Below are 19,440 nucleotides of genomic sequence, written 5' to 3'. Positions count from 1 at the left end.
TTTGATAAGGTCCCTCATGGTTAAGAAAGGAAGAACCCATGGGATCCAAGGCAAAGTGGCACAGTGGATCCAAAATTGGCAGAGAAGCAAAAGGTAGATAGTGACAGTAGAGGAATGCTTCTGTGATTGGAATTCTGCTTTCAGTCAGATTCTGCAAGATTCAATTGAGGCCCATTTTAATTGAGATGCATTTAAGTAGAGGAAATAACCAAGAAGTTTACAGATGAAACAAAAATAGTTGCGCTGGTAAACAGAGTACAACAGTTATAATTGCAATGGAATTGTCGGCTGGGCACAGCAATGGGAAATGAAATTCAATGTAGAAAACAGAGATAATGCACTTTAGGAGTAACAAACAAACAAGGCAAGGGACTACAATGTGAATAGGAGGAGCCTGGCAAGTACTTAAGATCAAAGAGATTTCGGTGTGCATGCCCTGACAATTCTGAATGAAGGTCAGATAGTTAAGGTAATTAAGGCGGCATACGCTCACCAGGAAAGAGCAGCTTATGCTTGAAACGTCAACTTTCTGCTCTTTGGATGCTATTTGACCGGCTGCGCTTTCCATGCACTACACCTTTTGACTCTGAACTCCAACATCTGCAGTCCCCACATTCTCCTAGTAACCTATAGGCCCAAGTTAATGCTCTGAAGACAATGTTCAAATCCCATCATGGCATTTAATTTGAATTAATAAATCCAGAATCGAAAGCTCATTTCAGCAATGTAGAATGCAAAACTATATTTGAATGTCATAAAAGTTCATCCTGTTCATTAAGGAAACCTGCTGTCATTACCTGGTCTGGTAAATATGACTCCAGACCCACAGCAATGCGCTGAAAAAATAATTTCTTGATCACAATGGGTTCCACCCCAGCAAAGAAGGATGCATTGTTGGATCTGGTACTGGAGATTGAAGTGGGACAAGTGAATCAGAATCAGTTGAGAACCATTTCAGGAACAGCAATCTTCAAATTAAGAGGTTCAGTTTCACCATGGAAAAGAAGCATTCCAAAATAAAGATACCTATGCGGTGAGAATGGATTTGTACTAGGTAAACAGGAATTACAGACTGGTAGGGAAAACTCCAACACAACATGCCTTTAAACATTGCTCAAGTAAAAGTGAAGAACATTGCGACAAGTAGAAAAGTTACAATTAGTCCAGGGTAAATACTGGGCAGGGGAGTGGGTCTGGATGGGTTACACTTTGAAGGGTCGGTGTGGACTTGTTGGGCCTGTTTCCATACTGTAATCTAATCTAAAAACCACGCCAAGTTCCAAGAATGTCAAAAAGGAAAGAGCTGAAACAGAAAAATGTGCATGCCACAGAAATCAAGTTGACAACAATAACGAGAGCAAGCCTGAATATACAATGTTCAGAGTGGAATAAGAAGAAAAAAATAAGAGAAACAAAGAAAAAGACCTAAACTGACAATAGAAAGAAAGAATTCCATAAGACCTCTCTATCATATAAACAGTATAAGTATGGTGTGATCATTGTTGAAACTGATGAAGTAGCAAAAAGAGGAAGGTAAATGCATCACTGAGGTACTAAATTACGGTTTTCATTTACTTTACCAAAGAAGGAAATGTTATAAAAGTCACAGTCAGAAGTGGCAGCAGAGCTAACCCAACAATAATAGTTGGGACATTATGTTCTGGTTGAACAGGACATCAGTGAGGACTCTTCTGGAATACTGTGTACAGTTCTGTTCACCCAGTTATAGGAAGGACATTATTAAACTGGAGAAGATTCAGAATAATTTACTGGGATGTTGTCAGGCATGGAAGTTTTGAGTTCTAAAGAAAGGTTGGATAGGCTGGGACTTTTTTTACTGGAGCATATGAGGTTGAGAGTGACCTGATAAAAGTTTATAAAATAATGAGAGGTATAGACAGTTGTATTTTCCCTAAGATGGGAAATTTCAATAGTAGGGGCCATACTTTTTAACGTGAGAGGAGAGAGGTTTAGAAAAGACATGCAAAAATGTTTTACAGAGGGTGACTCGTGTGGAATGAACTGCCTGAGAAAGTGGTGGATGTGTATAATTAAAACGTTTAAAAGACATTTAGGTGGATACATGAACAGGAAAGGTTTGGAGGGAAATGGGCCAGAAGCAGACAGGTGGGTCTAGTTTAGTTTGGTTGGACCGAATGGTTTCTGTGCTCAATGACACTACGACCATTTGAAGTTGATCACCTGAGCTAACACGTTGCCCCAGCACCCTTGGATACAATCAAGGGTGGAAACTGCAGAGATATTAGTCATAATCTTCTAGTCCGCCTTGGATACAGTAGTGATGCTACAAAATTGGAGTACTATTAAAATTACAGCCTCGAACTCTTACAAACAAGGACATGCTCATCAATAGATGTTATTGATGGGAAAGCTTTTGGAAACAATAATCCTGGGGAAAAAAAGTCACTAGTTCAATTGTGGATTAATTATGGAAAGCCAGTACAGTTTTGCTGAAGGTAAATTGCGCTTAACTAATTTGTTTGAATTTTTTGATGATTTAACAAATGTAGTTAATTTGGAGTAAATGACATTCAAAGGTTTTGCAAAAAGGTTACATAATAGACTTGCAACAAACTAATAGCTAGAGAATGGAATTGAATTGCTTATGGTCTCTTTCTGTGCTGTAGCCATTCTATGATTTTTATGAATTTATTTTACTTAATATCCTTCACATTCTAGGTTCAGAAATTCTCCCATGACAGAAACTGACTTAATAGAGGTTCTTAATATGAAGTAATAGGCTAATTAAAAAAAAATCTACTAGTTTGAAATAAAAATAACACTGAAGCAAAATGCTGTCAAGAATGCGGCCGTTCAAGAATGTGACTGGAAGAAACTAAGAATAATAGGTCTCAAATGTGCTATTCCACTATAAAACGTGAAGTCACAAAAGTTTTTGCAATGAAACTACAAAATATTTTTCTCTCGAGTAACCATTCAAACATCTCACCCAATTCCAGTCCTTTTCATTAACTCTCCTTCACTTTAAATAACAATGCTCAACATATTTGAACTTTTGTTCAGTTCTGAAGAATCTTTTTCAACTAGACATGTTAACTTTACTTCACTCCATTCATAGGCTGCCAAATTTGCTTAGTTTTTTTTAAAGTTAGGATATTGGCACCACCGACAAGGCCATCATTTAGAGTCCATCCCTAATTCCTCTGAAGAATATGGTGATGAGATGTTTCTTAAACAGCTGTAGCCCTTGGCTGCAAGGACATCCAGTGATTTCTATTTCTAATTTCCGACATCTTTACCTTTTGTTTTCATTTAAGCATTTAAGGAGATAGCACGGAAATTAATGTTATAAACTTACTTCTATATCAATGTTGTTAAAGGGTCCTACTTCTTTAGTAGCTGTCATATCATTTCCTTTAGGTCCATGAATGTAGTAGTGGTATATGTGGCTAAAGATGAAGCAAACAGGTTGAAATGTTTCATGAAATTGAAACTAACAATAATTTTAAAATTGGAAAGGTAAAATACATAATTCAGACAAAATAAATAGGTCAAGCCTACCATGCCATGACTTCAGTTTGCTCAAGAATTCAGCCCCTTGGTTATTCTTTTACCAAAGAATTATGTGATGCAAACTTTTACTATAAAAAATAATACTTTGTGAAGTAATTGTCACTAATTAAAAACTGATACAGATGGTGGATGCAGGCAATCTTTTCTTCACCTATATTTCCACGAGGTAGAAAATTTGCATTGGGCAATGCACAGAATGTTGACCACTGACTCAGAATATTTCTCAAAGTACATGATAGATAACATGTCAAACTTTACACAAACTTAGTCATACAGTCGTGGAGATATACAGCACGGAAACTTATCCACACCAACCAGATATCCCAACCCAATCTAGTACCACCTCCACCATCTGGCCCATGTCCCTCCAAACCCTTCCTATTCATATACCCATCCAGATGCCTTTTAAATGTTGCAATTTTACTAGCTTCCACCACTTCATCCGGTAGCTCATTCCACACTCGTACCACCCTCTGCGTGAAAACGCTGGCCCTTAGGTCTCTTCTATATATCTTTCCCCTCTCACCCAAAATCTATGCCCTCTAGTTCTGGACTCCCCGACCCCAGGGAAGAGACTTTGTCTATTTATTCTATCCATGCCCCTCATTTTTTTTAAGCCTCCATCAGGTCAGCCCTCAACCTTCGACTCTCCAGGCTGTTCAGCCTCTTCCTATAGCTCAAATCCTCCAACCCTGGCAACATCCTTGTAAATCTTTTCTGAACCCTTCCAAGTTTCACAACATCCTTCCGCTAGGAAGATGACCAGAACTGCATGCAATATACCAAAAGTGGCCTAACCAATGTCCTGTACAGCCGCAACATAACCTCCCAACTCCTATACTCAATACTCTGACCAATAAAGGAAAGCATACCAAACACCTCCTATCTAACTGTGTCTCCTCTTTCAAGGAACTATGAACCTGCACTCCAAGGTCTCTTTGTTCAGTAACACCCCCTAGGACCTTACTGTTAAGATTTGCTTTCCCAAAATGCAACACCTCACATTTATCTAAGTTAAACTCCATCTGCCACTTCTCAGCCCATTGGCCCATCTGGTCAAGATCCTGTTGTAATTGGAGATAACCCTTTGCTGTCCAGTACACCTCCAAGTTTGGTGTCATCTGCAAACTTACTAAATATACCTCCTATATTCACGTCAAAATCATTTATATAAATGATGAATAGTGGTGAACCCAGCACCGATCCTTGTGGTACTCCACTGGTCACAGACCTCCAGTCTGAAAAACAACCCACCTCCATCACCACCCTCTGTCTTCTACCTTTGAGCCAGTTCTGTATCCAAATGGCTAGTTCTCCTTGTATTCCATGATATCTAACTTGCTAACCAGACTCCCATGGGGAACCTTGTCGAACGCCTTACTGAAGTCCATTTAAATCACATTCACCGTTCTGCCCTTAATCCTCTGTTACTTTTTCAAAAAAATACTCAATCGAGTTTGAGAAACATGATTTCCCATACTCAAAGCCATGTTGACAATCCCTAATCAGTTCTTACCTTTCCAAGTACATCCTATCCCTCAGGATTCCCTCCAATAACTTGCCCACCACAAATGTCTGGCTCACCAGTCTATAGTTCCCTGGCTTATCCTTACCACCTTTCTCAAATAATGGCACCAAATTAGCCAACCTCCAGTCTTCTGGCACCTCACCTGTGACTATTGATGATACAAATATCTCAGCAAGGGGCCCAATCACTTCCCTAGCTTCCCACAGAGTTCTAGGTACACCTGATCAGGTCCTAGGGATTTATCCACTTTTATGTGTTTCAAGACTCCCAACACTTACTCCCCTGTAATATGGACATTTTTCAAGATGTCACCATCTAATTCCCCACATCCTTTATCTTCCATGTTCTTTTCCACAGTAAACGCTGATACAAAATACTCATGATACATTCACTTCCTCCCTCCAACTCATGAATTCATCATGGTCAGACATTTTTACAAGATCCTTAACCCTTTCCCAATCTATCATCGTAAACTATAACAAAATGCATCAGAGATAAGAGCAACAATTGATCTAATATCAATTGCCACTTGGAGAACAAAGATACCATCCTCGTGTGTGTAACCTTTCTTGAAAGGCTTGACAATTTTTAGGCTACATGCCCCCTACACCACTCTTATTTCTAGACTCTTTTTCTCCATGTACATTGTTTTGATATGTTGAAATGTTTTAAGCCAATCATCCCAATCTAAGTATTAACTTACTTTGTAGAGCCTTTCCTTGTAATTTAATCCTATATCCAAGTATTATTTAGTAAACAAATTCCAATCTCCCGAAGGCCAACATCGCACTCCCTGAGGTTTAGTGGCCAGAACTGATCAGTGACTCCAAATGTGGTCTCCCCAGAGCTTTAAACCATGACTTCTACCCATTTGTACTCTAGTCTCTAGATTTAAATGACAGTATTCCATTCATTTTCTAAATTATTTTTGTACATGTTCATGATACTTTAATGTTTCATGCACCTGTACCACAAAGAACATTTGGACCACCAATATTTATATCTTTTAGTGACTTAGTAAATTTCCAAAGTGAATGACTTCACACTTGCTTACATTGAAATTCATTTACCACAATTGTGACCATTCATTTTATATCTTTGTAACTTGATGATTCTATCTACTGCTTACAATGATTATGTTTTCTATCCTTCAAAACTTGAATAGATTAGTAAAAGAAAAATTTGCTTCCATAAAACCATGGTAATGTTATGTAATTATGTATTGTTTTTAAGTGTGTTATTACAACATGCTTAATAACATAGCATTCTCTGGACAATTTATATTATTGCCAACTGGCCTATAGTTCCATTTTCTATTCCCCAACTTTGTTGTTTAGTTACAATGTGGATGCATCAATGACAGAAAGAGATGTGGGATACATCATACAAAAAACTGAATGGAATCTCTCTCAAACATTTTACCAGTCTAATTGAAACTGACATTTTGGATCACTTATTGTGATTAAGCATTCAACCTGCTCTCTGGATTGGGCATGCTCAGATTCCTTGTGATATTGCGCATCTTCAGCAGAAAAGTCTTGCTATCTTTGGCACTGTGATTGAGAGAACTGAAGCCAGCAGCTCCTAGATGTAGAGAATTAGGAGGTGGATTGTCCCATGCCAGGTCTGCTAATAATGAGGACTTTTTCATGTATGGCATCACTTCCTGGATATAAGTGACCTTATCTCTACAGAAAGATCCTATTTCAGCTTGCAGGAGTTGTCCAGAAAAGAAAGCTAACCAATTACATTTCAGAAGAGCCTGTAAATGGATTCAACTTGTAAAACCTCCTTTAACTCCACTCACTTTGTTCAGGTCAAACGTATGATCCTGGGTACCCACATGGATCTCAGTTATGCCTGTCTCTTTGTGAGACAAGTGGATCATTCCTTGTTCCAGTCCTAGTTGGGTACCCATCCACAACACCTACTCCTGTACATTGATGATGCCATCAGTGCTGCTTCACTTTCTCACATGGAATTGAAATCAATTTGCATCCCACTCTCATCCTGATCTATTCCATCTCAGAGTGGCCTTCTATGCCCTCCTTGACATCTATTTCTATTTTTGGGGATCAGCTGGCCATCAATATCCACTACAAACCTATAAACTCCCACAGCTATCTTATCTATACACCCTCACACCCTTCTTTATGTTTTTATTCCATTCTCCCAATTTCTCCATCTCATCTCCGATGAAATGACAACTTGCTTCCGCAACTGAGAATTTCCCACTACTGTGGTTGACCCAGTTCCTGCACTTTGGCCCTGACCCCTTCTCTCCCCTCTCACTACAGCAATAGGGTCCTCTGGGTCTTCGTTATCACTCCACCAGCAACTGCATCCAACGGATCATTTTCTGACATTTCCGCCACTTCCTGCAGGATGCCCATCACAAGACGCACAGTCCCCTCGCTTCTCATCCTTCCAAAGGGACCAATCCCACACAGACATCTTGGTCCATTCCCAACTCCTTCCCACATTCCCCAGCACCTTTCTTTTCAACTGCAGGTATAATGCATGCACATTTAGTTCTTTCCTTCGGTCTATCCAAGGCCCCCACCTTACAGGTGAAACAGTGATTTACTTTAATAAATAATTTACTCAATCTAGTCCACTTATTTTTTGCTTCAATGAGGGCACACTGGGGAGGTGAAATTGAGACAAGGCAACCACTTTACAGAACACCAACATTCTGGCTCCAATTCTTCCTTGGTCAACATTTCTGTCTCAGGCTTCCTATAGTGTTTCACTAAAGCTCAGCGTAAACTAGAAGAACAGCATCTAATTTTCTGCTCAGAAACTATGCAGCCTTCAGAACTGAGTATTGAGTTCGATAACTCTGGGCCTGAGCATCTCTTGCATGTGCTCACTGCAGTCCCTTTCACCAACACCAGACCTTTCACCTGGGCTACAACTACAACTAACCCGTAGTCAGCTACTGATGGTTTCCATTAACAACCGTTGATTCTCCAAGGCTGACTTTTACCTATTCCTTCATCTACCCAACTGTTGCTCTCTCCCCTTGGATTTAATTTCCACTTATCGTTTATTCCTCTCCCCACTCCATCTTCAGTATATATGCCAGTAGCTAAGAAATGTCACAGGACCCGAAACCTAAACTCTGCTTTCTCCCCACAGATACTGTGAGCCCTGCTAAGTTTTCTTTTCAGAAATTTCTTTTTGGTGTTTCTGACTTCCTGCATCTTGAGTTCATTGGGTTCTTTTCTGTCAAGCTGTAAAATATTTGCTCACATAGAAATGAACTATCTAATTAGAAAAGATAGGAAAATTAGTGCCCAACGCATAATAATCCAGAAAATATGTTGGCACATCCTATTACTCAAATAACTAAATTTCAAACTCGTAAGTTTGAGTTTCATTCTACAGCTATTCCAACCTAGAGTCCTTTTTAGAATTTACTTCACAATGACTGGTTTCTAATATTTCAGTCTATTTAACATTGCCCAAAATATAGGATTCATAGATTGCAACAATAGGTGACCTTTATTTATAGTGCAATCAGAAAGTCCTATTAAGACCTACGGTTTGCATCAATGCAGGCATGGAGTGAAATGCTAATATTTTTTTTCTCCCAGATGAACAATTGTCACTTACGCCAACTGTCTAGTCCAGAGGTGGAAGTAGTTTTTCAGATACTGCACATGGGCCTGTTGAACTCCTGTGATAATTACTGCAGTAAAACTTTCCTTGTCTTTTTCTTCCACAATGAGACTATGCAAGAATCGTTCATCTTCACTGGTGATGTGCATTGAATCAGTTGCCTATTTTAAAAAATGCACAATAATTTTGTTAAAAATGTTTCATAAATTTGAAATACTTTACAACTATAATCTCAAAATGCAGCCAGTACTTCTGCCTAAGTCAAATGTACATATGCTGGAAACAATGTTTCATGTACAAAAAATCCTTATTATCTCCATTCTAGTGTTATTAAAATTCACCCATCCGGGTTGTCTTTGCAGAGCTCCTCAAAGTTCTTTTAACTTAAACAGTTACACAGAGTTAGCCAAATTATGCAATTGCATTAGAAATTGAATTCTTTCATTCCTCAAAAAAAAACTTAGGTTTCATGTTACATACATTTATCAATGGGAAAACTTCAATCTATTCACTTTAAACAGACTTCAAATGTAAATTGGCAGTTGTTGAGTGACAAACAAAACAGAATTTACCTCATTAATTCTACACTAATAACCTCAAAAATGACCCTAAATATATTACCTTTCTATTTCGGATGAATCCACTATATATTGCTTCTTTATTTTTCTCCTTCTTTTCAAAATCATCTTTAGAAAGCATTAATTCGTGTACATCTTGAGATTCAGCCGGTTTGGTTATCATCTGCAAAATAAAATCACAAATTACTCTGTTAAGACATGCAGACAGAAGCAAAAGGAATACTATACCATTTAATGTACCAAATAAATAATTATTTCCTTAAACTAATAGTCGCCCCAAATTTTAATTCAGGAATGTTCAGAAATGGCTTGTGATAACAGCAGTAAAAGGTTTTTTTTTAAAATCGCAACTAAACTGTAAAAACTAAAAGATTCACTGATTTACTGATCAAAACCAAATTATACAGACTGTTCTTTATAGTCAAGACCTTCTACAATTACTGCACATTAACTTAAGAATTAATAGAATGGAAAGCAAAAATAATCAGAAATTGAATAAACCTTTATTGAATTGAGATATTTATGCCAAAGGCTATAAATTTTGAAACTTACCCTAGTTGATTGGCCAATGAAGAAAACTGCTTGCTTCCCACCAACACCAAAATAAGAAATGTCACTATTGAGACTGCGAGGCACCATGGGTGGGCGGACATATCCTGAATGATCGCTGAGGAAACAATAAAGACAAGCTCAATTAATAATTTAAATTTCACCATTTTCAACTAATATGCTACTTCACTAAGTTTGATACAAGTGAGTGACCTTCTGTGCCATTTTAAACGGCACCTATGAGTTAGCTCTATTGCAGTGGCTCTGGAGTCTCGCGTAAGACAGGTCAGGTAAGGACAGCAATGACCCATGAGAATTTTTAAACATCAAGTTTCACATTTATTATTACTAGTATCACACCAACTAATTGAATTTAAATTTGTCCAGGCAGGCTTGAATGCATGACACTAATTAGTGTCTGTAATGGACATTTAACATGGTTAATCCACATAACCTATGCAAGACGAGGTCACAGGAAGACTCTACTTCTCAACATTGTCCCTCGCCTCAGGCATGGTGACCCTCAGATTAAACCACCACCAGTCATCTCTCTCTCTCTGTTGTCTGGTAAAGACAATGGCAACCTTACCTTTACCTAATGATTCACTGTTTTAGGCAAGACATACACAATTGAAGTTTTGATAGCCTGTTTTAAATTTTTTAAATAGTTATTATTTTTCATAATAAAACAAACATTCTTGTTTAATAAAGCTAAAAATCTTCTCAAAACTCTCTAACAAACATTCTTGTTTAATTATGAAGTCGTCTTTAATTTTTAAATAAAAATATATTTGTCAAAAGTATCCAGTATGAAAAAACCAGAAATAAGCTTGCAAGAACCACTATGTGAGAAGGAAGACGGAGTAGCAAGAATAAGCATGTGCCCCTTAGAAGCAAAGAAAACTATTAGTGGGAAATGAAGGAATGGTCAAGATATTAAACTAGTGCTTCATATTTACTGTCATTAAACATTCCCATAGCAGGAAACTAAGGATCTAGTAAAAAATACTTCATTTTAAAATAAACTCTGGAGAAATTAGTGACACTAAGTTTACAAATTCCCTGGACTGAAGTACCTATATTTTACAGATTGAGAAAAAGTGGCTACAAGGATAATCGACAAATTGATTTTGATCTTCCAGAATTCCAAAGATTGTATAACAGTCTCTATGACTGCAAGATAACTTATTGCTTACAAAAGGAGCAAGGCTGAATAACAGTGCTATATTCAGTTAGCACGACATCAGTTTTTGAAATTGTAACTAGCAGAGCTTATTAGGAGGAAACTGAAAATATCTGGATTTGCAAAAAAAATTCAAGAAAATGTCAGACAAGAGGTTACCACCAATAATTTGGGCTTATAGGATTGGAGGATTTGGATGAGCATGTTTGTATCCCGGAAACAAACCTTTCAATGTCATCATCTGTTCTGGTGAACTTGGAAAGTCGATAGACCGCCCAGTTATTAAGCTGCTTAGATGTCATTCCCCTCCCATTGTCAATTACAGCAACTGCTGATTTACCTTGTGATTCATCAAACAACTGAAAAGGAAAAATAGATCATTAGTATTAGATTTTGTGAAAAATCTGCAAAGCATTTGAACTAGACAAATAGTATTAGTCAGTTTCTGATGGAATTGTGTCCAAGACCAAAAGTAAACTGCAGGTGAGACAGGACTGGATATTGAATTATTGCAAACTAGAGTTCAATCCCGGCATGATTTGTCATCAAATGTTACAATACACGAAGTGTACTCGCTCTTTCAAAGAGCGATAAGTCTCCAGATGTTGCCATGTAATCCTGAAAACTTTTCCACAATACTCTCCACTTTCCATTATAAATGCGTATATCCATGTTTATTGGAAGATGCCTGTACTAACTCATCATTCAGTTATTGGGCCACTCTCCTATTTCTATAGGCAGGAGTGTTCAATTCCAGTAAGAAAAGTAATTACAGGCAGTTTCCATCACATTGTCGACCTACAAAATTATAATTAAAGAAGTTGATAGGAAGTACACAACTTTGTTACGTTACTCACCAGTCGGACCTGTATATTACGAATTCCTTTGTTATTGGCTGTTGCAGATAAGGAATTATCTATCAATTCAGCGAAGGCAAATGCTGTTTATTAAAAATAAATGGTTAATTGTGTTTGGCCTCTCTATAGTAAAGCTACATTCCAATCAGAGTAATTCAAGTTCTAATCGAGATAGAACACTCTCAATTTGGAATTATTACTTAAATTTTACGATGCAAGGTATATACTTACGTAATGGAGTCTGTCCTTCACTGGCGTAGTATTCATACATTCCACTTTTAACCAACGTATCATAGTGAGGAAGAAAGTCAATTCGCTCCCTTGTGGCTGAGGGCAGTATTTGGTCGACTGAGTTAAGTATATATAAGGTGATGCCATCTTTGACACTTTTCTCTAAGTTTGAAAAGAACACAAAGCAATTTGATACAGTCGGTTCTGATATAGTAACATGGTAGGCCACGTGAAAATTCGCAGTCTACAAATAACGGTCTAAATTCTTCAACCACGTTATAGCACAAGTGACTGTACATTCCCAATAAATATAGAGCAACTTAAAATTATATGTACAGCAAAAAAAAACAAAAAAATCACTGTTCCAGTGAATCCAAATATTTTCTTATTCAAATATTGCTAGGTAATCAACACTATAAGGCAGAAATTGTAAACAGTAACATGAAGCAAAACAAATTCTGTGCAAAACATCTTGTTCAACTATTATCTTAATATGTAATATGCTGTTAAATTGGTACTTTGCAAAAGATAACGTAAAACTACTCGAAGAGGTTAATCACAGTATGTTTGGTCTGCATCTGATGCACTCTGAAGTTGACAGCTTTCAGAAAGATGACATTTAAAAACAAAACTATATTGAAGAACTTGATTTAAAATAAGTCATTTAAAATAAATACAGCTGAGTTTGTTTTATCTTTATGACAATAGGTCTTGCTACCACTGAGGCTGGAGAAGTACATTGTTATTATTGTCCAGCAACTCCATGAATTGCAACATAAAAAGGAAAATACTTTTCCCATTACCAAAATGGTTAATTAAACACCAAACCTAAACAGCTTTTAAATATAAAGATCCATCAACCATTTTTTAAAAATAAATTAATATAATTGCTTTTATTAAGAAACTTAATCAATGAAAATACAATAAGTAGTTAACACTCCTTTAAATAACCCAAAACAGACACACTTCAAAAAACGTGTTCCCTAGCCAACACTAAAAAAACCTAATTCTAGCCATTAGAACTACTCTTAAAAGGCAGAAATAAGGCGAAGGACAAACAAGTCCAACATCTGTCACGTGATCAAGGCAAACTGAGCTTGCTTAGAAAATACAATTTGAAATATCCATTCAACCATTATTTCAGAAGATTCAACAGATTTCATGCTGAATTCAGCAAAAGTGCAAACCCCAAGTACTTCAGAACCAGAAGTCAATGCCACAATTTATGTGGGAAGGCTGATTGCCATGCGTAAAATCTCAGAGCAGCCAAGTACACACACAGACGAGGGAGATCATTGGCCCAACATCATGATAAATATGATGGCTTAACAAAGCCACCAAAAATCTTAATTAGTCTTTGAATGACTGCTTTCCAGGGTAGAGAAAGCTCACATTAAGATCCCTCAGTAAGAAGTGAAAGCTATTTATTGTGACATTTAAGTTTAACAAAATGGTAAAAGATTTCTAATTTATGTAACTTAAACTCCAACCTATTTAAAATTTCCACCAGACAAAAAGAAGTATAAATATAATAAATGGATGGAAAAACAATAGTCAGAAGAGTTGTATCACCAATCAAAAATCACAGAACTAGATGGAGTTGATTTCACAATTATCGAAACTTCAGAGATGCCTTCATGCTATCTGCATAGCAATGATCAGTCTGTAGTTCACAGGTTTCTTGATTGGACCCATGATCCTTTTTGCCTCTTTAGGTCTTTCAGCACAATATCAGAGATAGTCACTTTACAAAAAGGGGATGGGGAAAAAGGTGGCTTCCTCGCTTCACTTTGTCTTATTCATTCCATTCAAAGCCTATGTTAAACAGCAACTTGATTAATCAGTAGCTTGTTGCCATGCTGAGTTCTCCTGGACCCAGAATAAATGCTATCCTGACTGGGCTCAATGTCCCTAAAAAACAGTAACTTCCATACTCGTATTAGCTTCACACATTTTCACAAAGTTACAAACATTTCCTTGTAATTTTCCTCATTTTCAGGCAATAGTCCAAAAACTGTTTTACAGTACAAAACTTGAAATTGACCCTTTTTCTAAAATCGTTCCCTGTAATCTTTCAAAATCTAAGTCCGCTAAAAAATATTAACTATGAAGGTGCATCAGTCTTTAGATATTTACTTGAGAAAGCTACATTAGTTTTGAACCAAGTATTATATAGTTTATGTGCAAGTATAGCACTAGATATCATTTCAGGATCTGTTACTTATAGTTGCTGCATTCTCTCACTGTGGCCAGTTATATCAGACTTTAAAGCATTCAATACAGCAAGGTCATCACACATGATAATGTGTTGTACTCAGCCAGGCAACGAGATGAAAGATGCTATATTATGTAATGTCCGAACAGAGCATCCAACCAAAACATAAATGATATTGGAAAAAACTTACCAAAGTTTTGACTTTTAATTTCTTTCCTATTTGTCGTTGTAATCACAAAATTATTTCCTGCAGTAATATCAAAAGCCTGAAAAAAAGAACAAAAGCTGCATTCAGCACACAAATAGCCAGTTTACTTCCAAGTTCCTTCAGTTGTCAAATGAAATTTTGTGGGAAACCTCACAACCTTTAAAGAGTAGCCGGATAAGCCTTGAATGTTGATATTTCAGTTGCTGTGGACCAAGTGCAGATGCAGAGTAGACGTAGTTGGTGCAGAGTCAATGGGCCTCTTCTTTACTATTCAATTAAATACACCTTCCAAACACCAAAGACGTACCTTGCTTGATGAATCAATGAAAGCTGTATGCTGATCACGCGTATGCATGGTCACACTCATCCTACAATTTTTTTTAAGAAAGCATAGTGGCATCGGTAAATGTGTGGCTTAAAGACTGTTCCACATGCATGGGTTTCATAGGGTAGGCAACAGCCTCGTGTTATTATTGCTGGACTGTAAACCCAGAGACCCAGGTAATGCTCTGGGGATCTAAATTTGAATGTCCCATGGGAGCTGGTGGCATCTGAAGTTAAGAGTTTGGTGAATCCATTGTTGACTGCCGGAAAAGCTCATCTGGTTCACTAATGTACTTTAAGAAAAGAAACTGCCATCCTTATCTGGTCTAGCCTGTGTGACTTCAGACCCATAGCAATGTGATTGACTCTTTAGAGATGGGCACTAAATGCTGGCCTAGCCTGCAATGATCTCATTCCATGAACAAACATTTTAAAAAACATTGAACCATATAACTAGGATCGTATTAATTTTAACTAATTTTAGTGGGGAGGGAGGGTTACATTGAAAAGGATAAATTGAAGCAATGGAATGAAAGGGTAGAAAATCTACACAAAGAAAGATCATTTAAATATAGAGAAATGCATAAAAATGTACCATAGAGCAATCAGTATGTTCTTGTGCATTAAACACGAAGCATTACCATGTGGTTAATGCAAGTGACTAAGGAGGAAAATGAAATTTTAGAGTATACTGTTAAGGTATTGGAGTTTAAATATAGGGAAGTCTTTTTACAACTATTTAGGTGCTGGTGAGATTGTATCTGGAGAATGTTGTGTATAGTTTTGGTCCCTATATTCAAGGAAGGATATAATCACATTAGGGCAGTTCAAAAGAGGTTAACTATGCTCATTTCTGGGATTTAGGATTGACATATGAACAGCTAAACAGGTCTGGCCTTTATTCATTAAAGTTTTGAGGAATGAGGGTTGACTTTATTGAAGCACACAGGACTTGAAGGGACTTGTCAGGGTAGCTGTTGAGATGACATCTCTGCCAGTGTGAAAGTCTCAAAGTAAAGGGTACAGTTACAGAATTAGGGGACATTCACTTAAAATTGAGGTGCGAAGAAATTTCTTTCCCAGAGCATGAAGAATGACTGGAATTTTCTAACCCAGAAGTATTTAAAGGAGGTGGACAGATCTTTAAAGTATCATGGAGTTAATGGTACAAATGAAGAGTTGAGACGTGGGACAGAGCAACCACGATCTTGTCAGGCTTGAGGGGCCAAATGACCTATTCCTGCTTCTATTTCTTGTGTTCTAATGGACTGTTTACAGAATGCTGGATTCAAGCAATGTCTGCTAGGGTATTCCAATTCCACACGATGCTCAGGAGGTACACTGTATTACCTGTCCAATAAGGGATCTATTAAACCACTTTATGTACCTGTCTCACTCGCTTAAGGATATGCATGCCAAGATCCTTCTGAACTCAATGCTTCCGTAGGTCCTACCATTCATCATGTATTTCCTTGCCTTGTTTGTCCTACCCAAGTGCATCACCTCATACATACAGAATTGAATTCCATCTGCCACTGATCAGCCCATCTCAACAGCCATTTACATTATCTTGTAATCTCAGGCCATCTTCCACATGATATACTATCCTACTAATTTCATCATCAGCAAACTGATTGATCAACGCTCCTACATTCAAGTCCAAAGCATTATATATACCACAAACAACTGCCCCAACACTTATCCCTGCAGAACGATACTGGACAGAGGGTTACAAAAACACCCCTTGATCATTAGCCTCTACTTTCTTCCATTCAGCCAATTCCAGATCCAATTAGCCAAGTTTCCTTGAATACATGGGCTTTTACACTTAGTGTCCCTGCAGGATCTTATCAAAAGCCTTGAAGATAATACAGATTAGTCAAGTGCATTGCTTTCATTTGCATAATGGGTTACCTCGACAAAAAAAATCAATGAAGTTGATCAGACATGACCTTACACTTAGAGTCATAGAGTCACACAGAGATACAGCATGGAAACAGACCCTTCGGTCCAACCCGTCCATGCCGACCAGATATCCCAACGCAATCTCGTCCCACCTGCCAGCACCCGGCCCATATCCCTCCAAACCCTTCCTATTCATATACCCATCCAAATGCCTCTTAAATGTTGCAATTGTACTAGTCTCCACCACATCCTCTGGCAGCTCATTCCATACACGTACCACCCTCTCTTTTATATCTTTCCCCTCTCACCCTAAACCTATGCCCTCTAATTCTGGACTCCCCAATACCAGGGAAAAGACTTTGTTTATTTATCCTGTCCATGCCCCTCAATTTTGTAAAGCTCTATAAGGTCACCCCTCAGCCTCCAATGCTCCAGGGAAAACAGCCCCAGCCTGTGCAGCCTCTCCTTGTACCTCAGATCCTCCAACCCTGGCAACATCCTTGTAAATCTTTTCTGAACACTTTCAAGTTTCACAACATCTTTCCGATAGGAAGGAGACCAGAATTGCACACAATATTCCAACAGTGGCCTAACCAATGTCCCTGTACAGCCGCAACATAATCTCCTAACTCCTGTACTCAATACTCTGACCAATAAAGGAAAGCATACCAAACACCTTCTTCACTATCCTATCTACCTGGGACTCCAATTTCAAGGAGCTATAAACCTGCACTCCAAGGTCTCTTTGTTCAGCAACACTCCCTAGGACCTTACCGTTAAGTGTATAAGTCCTGCTAAAATTTGCATTCCCGATACGCAGCACCTCGCATTTATCTGAATTCAACTCCATCTGCCACTTCTCAGCCCATTGGCCCATCTGGTCAAGATCCTATTCTGATCTGAGGTAACCCTCTTCGCTGTCCACTACACCTCCACTTTTAGTGTCATCTGCAAACTTACTAACTGTACCTGTTATGCTTGCATCCAAATCATTTATGTAAATGACAAAAAGTAGAGGGCCCAGCACCGATCCTTGTGGCACTCCACTGGTCGCACGCCTCTAGACTGAAAAACAACCCTCCACCAACACCCTCTGTCTTCTACCTTCGAGCCAGTTCTGTATCCAAATGGCTAGTTCTCCCTGTATTCCATGAGATCTAACCTTGCTAATCAGTATCCCATGGGGAACCTTGTCAAACTCCTTATTGAAGTCCATATAGATCACATCCACTGCTCTGCCCTCAATCCTCTTTGTTACTTCTTCAAAAAACTCAAGTTTGTGAGACATGATTTCCCATGCAGGGCTGAAAATGTGTTCCTTGAAAAACGCAGATCAGGCAGCATCCAAAAAGCAGGAGAATCGACGTTTCAGGCATGAGCCCTTCTTCAGGAAAGATTTCCCACGCACAAAGCCATGTTGACTACCCGAATCAGTCCTTGCCTTTCCAAATACATGTACTTCCTGTACTTCAGGATTTCCTCCAACAACTTACCCACCGGTCTATAGTCCCCTGGCTTGTCTTGTCCTTACCACCTTTCTTAAACAGTTTGCCAACCTCCAGTGTTCCAGCACCTCACCTGTGACTATCGCTGATACTAATATCTCAGCAAGAGGCCCAGCAACCACTTCTCTAGCTTTCCAGAGTTCTCAGGTTATTAAATCATGCTGACTTGATTAATGCCTACCTCCCCAACTGCACATTCTGTCCCTCAATTTTCAACAACCTCTCCACCACTGAAATTGTATTGACTACCCAGCAGTTTAATGGTTCATTACTTGCTGTCTACTTCACTGGGGGTACTGCAAGGATCAGTGCTCAGCGTGCCACTTCAGTCCCTGACGGTTTGGTCCATTTTCAGCACCCCCACCCTCCCAACCCCATAACCACCTTTCTGCAATGGAGTCCTCTCTCTCACTCCCAACCCGCCAACATCTGTCAACTGAAGCCACCACCCCCTGTCCTCACGCACCTTCTCTTACCCTCACATCTCCCATTGCCTCTGCTGTCTTGCCCCATTCTCCCTCTCCCCATCCGCCACCAAGCTCTCTGCTCCTTCCCCTTTACCCTGCCGCACCAAACGCTCTGCCCCTTCATTCTTCGCCATCACCAAACCTTGTTTTCCCCATCACTGCTCCGCTCCCTCGGCCACGGCTCCGGAGTGCACCTCCCATGCCCTCCCCTCCCCTCGCTCCTCTCACCCGACACACGGCGCTCTTGAACTCGGCAAACGTGTTCCAGCTACTGAGGTCCAGACATTTCTCCAGCGAGTCTCCGAGGCGGCGGTCGAAGACAAAAACCACCTTTTTGTTGCTGTCCTTCTCGGCGCCGACGCTAACGCTGGCGCCGGCTGTGGAGTCGGGGGTGACGACCGGCGGGAGCCGCTTCTGCTCGGCTGCCATTTTGGGGCAGGTCGCGAGGACAAACCAGGACCGGATGTGACTGCAGCCAGTGTCGTGTCACTTCCGCCTTGTCCCTAGCGACAACCCCCGCCCCGCTGTGATGGAACGCTGCTGTTCACTCAGTTCCTTCAGCTCCACTCTCGAGGCTACTGTCTCGCGTGAGCTGTACAACCGTCTCCCAGGGAGAAACCCATCAGCCTCTTTCTGACAGTTCAGGCGGAGGAATGCATTGGCGCTAAACCCTCTCACAGTCCCCAGATGGTTTTACAGTTACCCCTGTGC

The 19,440-nt window shown here is 39.2% G+C and overlaps 1 protein-coding gene across 2 annotated transcripts in view; it reads right to left on the bottom strand.

Annotated features, from left to right (window-relative positions):
• The window catches only part of smchd1 (structural maintenance of chromosomes flexible hinge domain containing 1), a 124,375-nt gene extending 105,216 nt beyond the window's left edge, over positions 1 to 19,159 (bottom strand). For both annotated transcript variants that reach the window (XM_060823603.1, XM_060823604.1), the window contains exons 1-9: positions 18,958 to 19,159; positions 14,511 to 14,586; positions 12,106 to 12,267; positions 11,875 to 11,957; positions 11,243 to 11,376; positions 9,838 to 9,952; positions 9,329 to 9,448; positions 8,702 to 8,868; positions 3,341 to 3,431 (exon numbers count right to left, since the gene is read on the bottom strand). In XM_060823603.1, coding sequence (XP_060679586.1) covers positions 3,341 to 3,431; positions 8,702 to 8,868; positions 9,329 to 9,448; positions 9,838 to 9,952; positions 11,243 to 11,376; positions 11,875 to 11,957; positions 12,106 to 12,267; positions 14,511 to 14,586; positions 18,958 to 19,158 — 1,149 coding nt within the window. In that variant the 5' untranslated portion in view covers position 19,159. The remainder of the gene's footprint in view (positions 1 to 3,340; positions 3,432 to 8,701; positions 8,869 to 9,328; positions 9,449 to 9,837; positions 9,953 to 11,242; positions 11,377 to 11,874; positions 11,958 to 12,105; positions 12,268 to 14,510; positions 14,587 to 18,957) is intronic.
• Between the last annotated feature and the right edge of the window lie 281 nt (positions 19,160 to 19,440).

Source organism: Hemiscyllium ocellatum, chromosome 4, assembly GCF_020745735.1.
Source record: "Hemiscyllium ocellatum isolate sHemOce1 chromosome 4, sHemOce1.pat.X.cur, whole genome shotgun sequence".
Lineage (NCBI taxonomy): Eukaryota > Metazoa > Chordata > Chondrichthyes > Orectolobiformes > Hemiscylliidae > Hemiscyllium > Hemiscyllium ocellatum.
The sequence above is the reverse complement of the archived record's forward strand: the minus strand, read 5'-3'. Positions and strand labels throughout refer to the sequence as shown.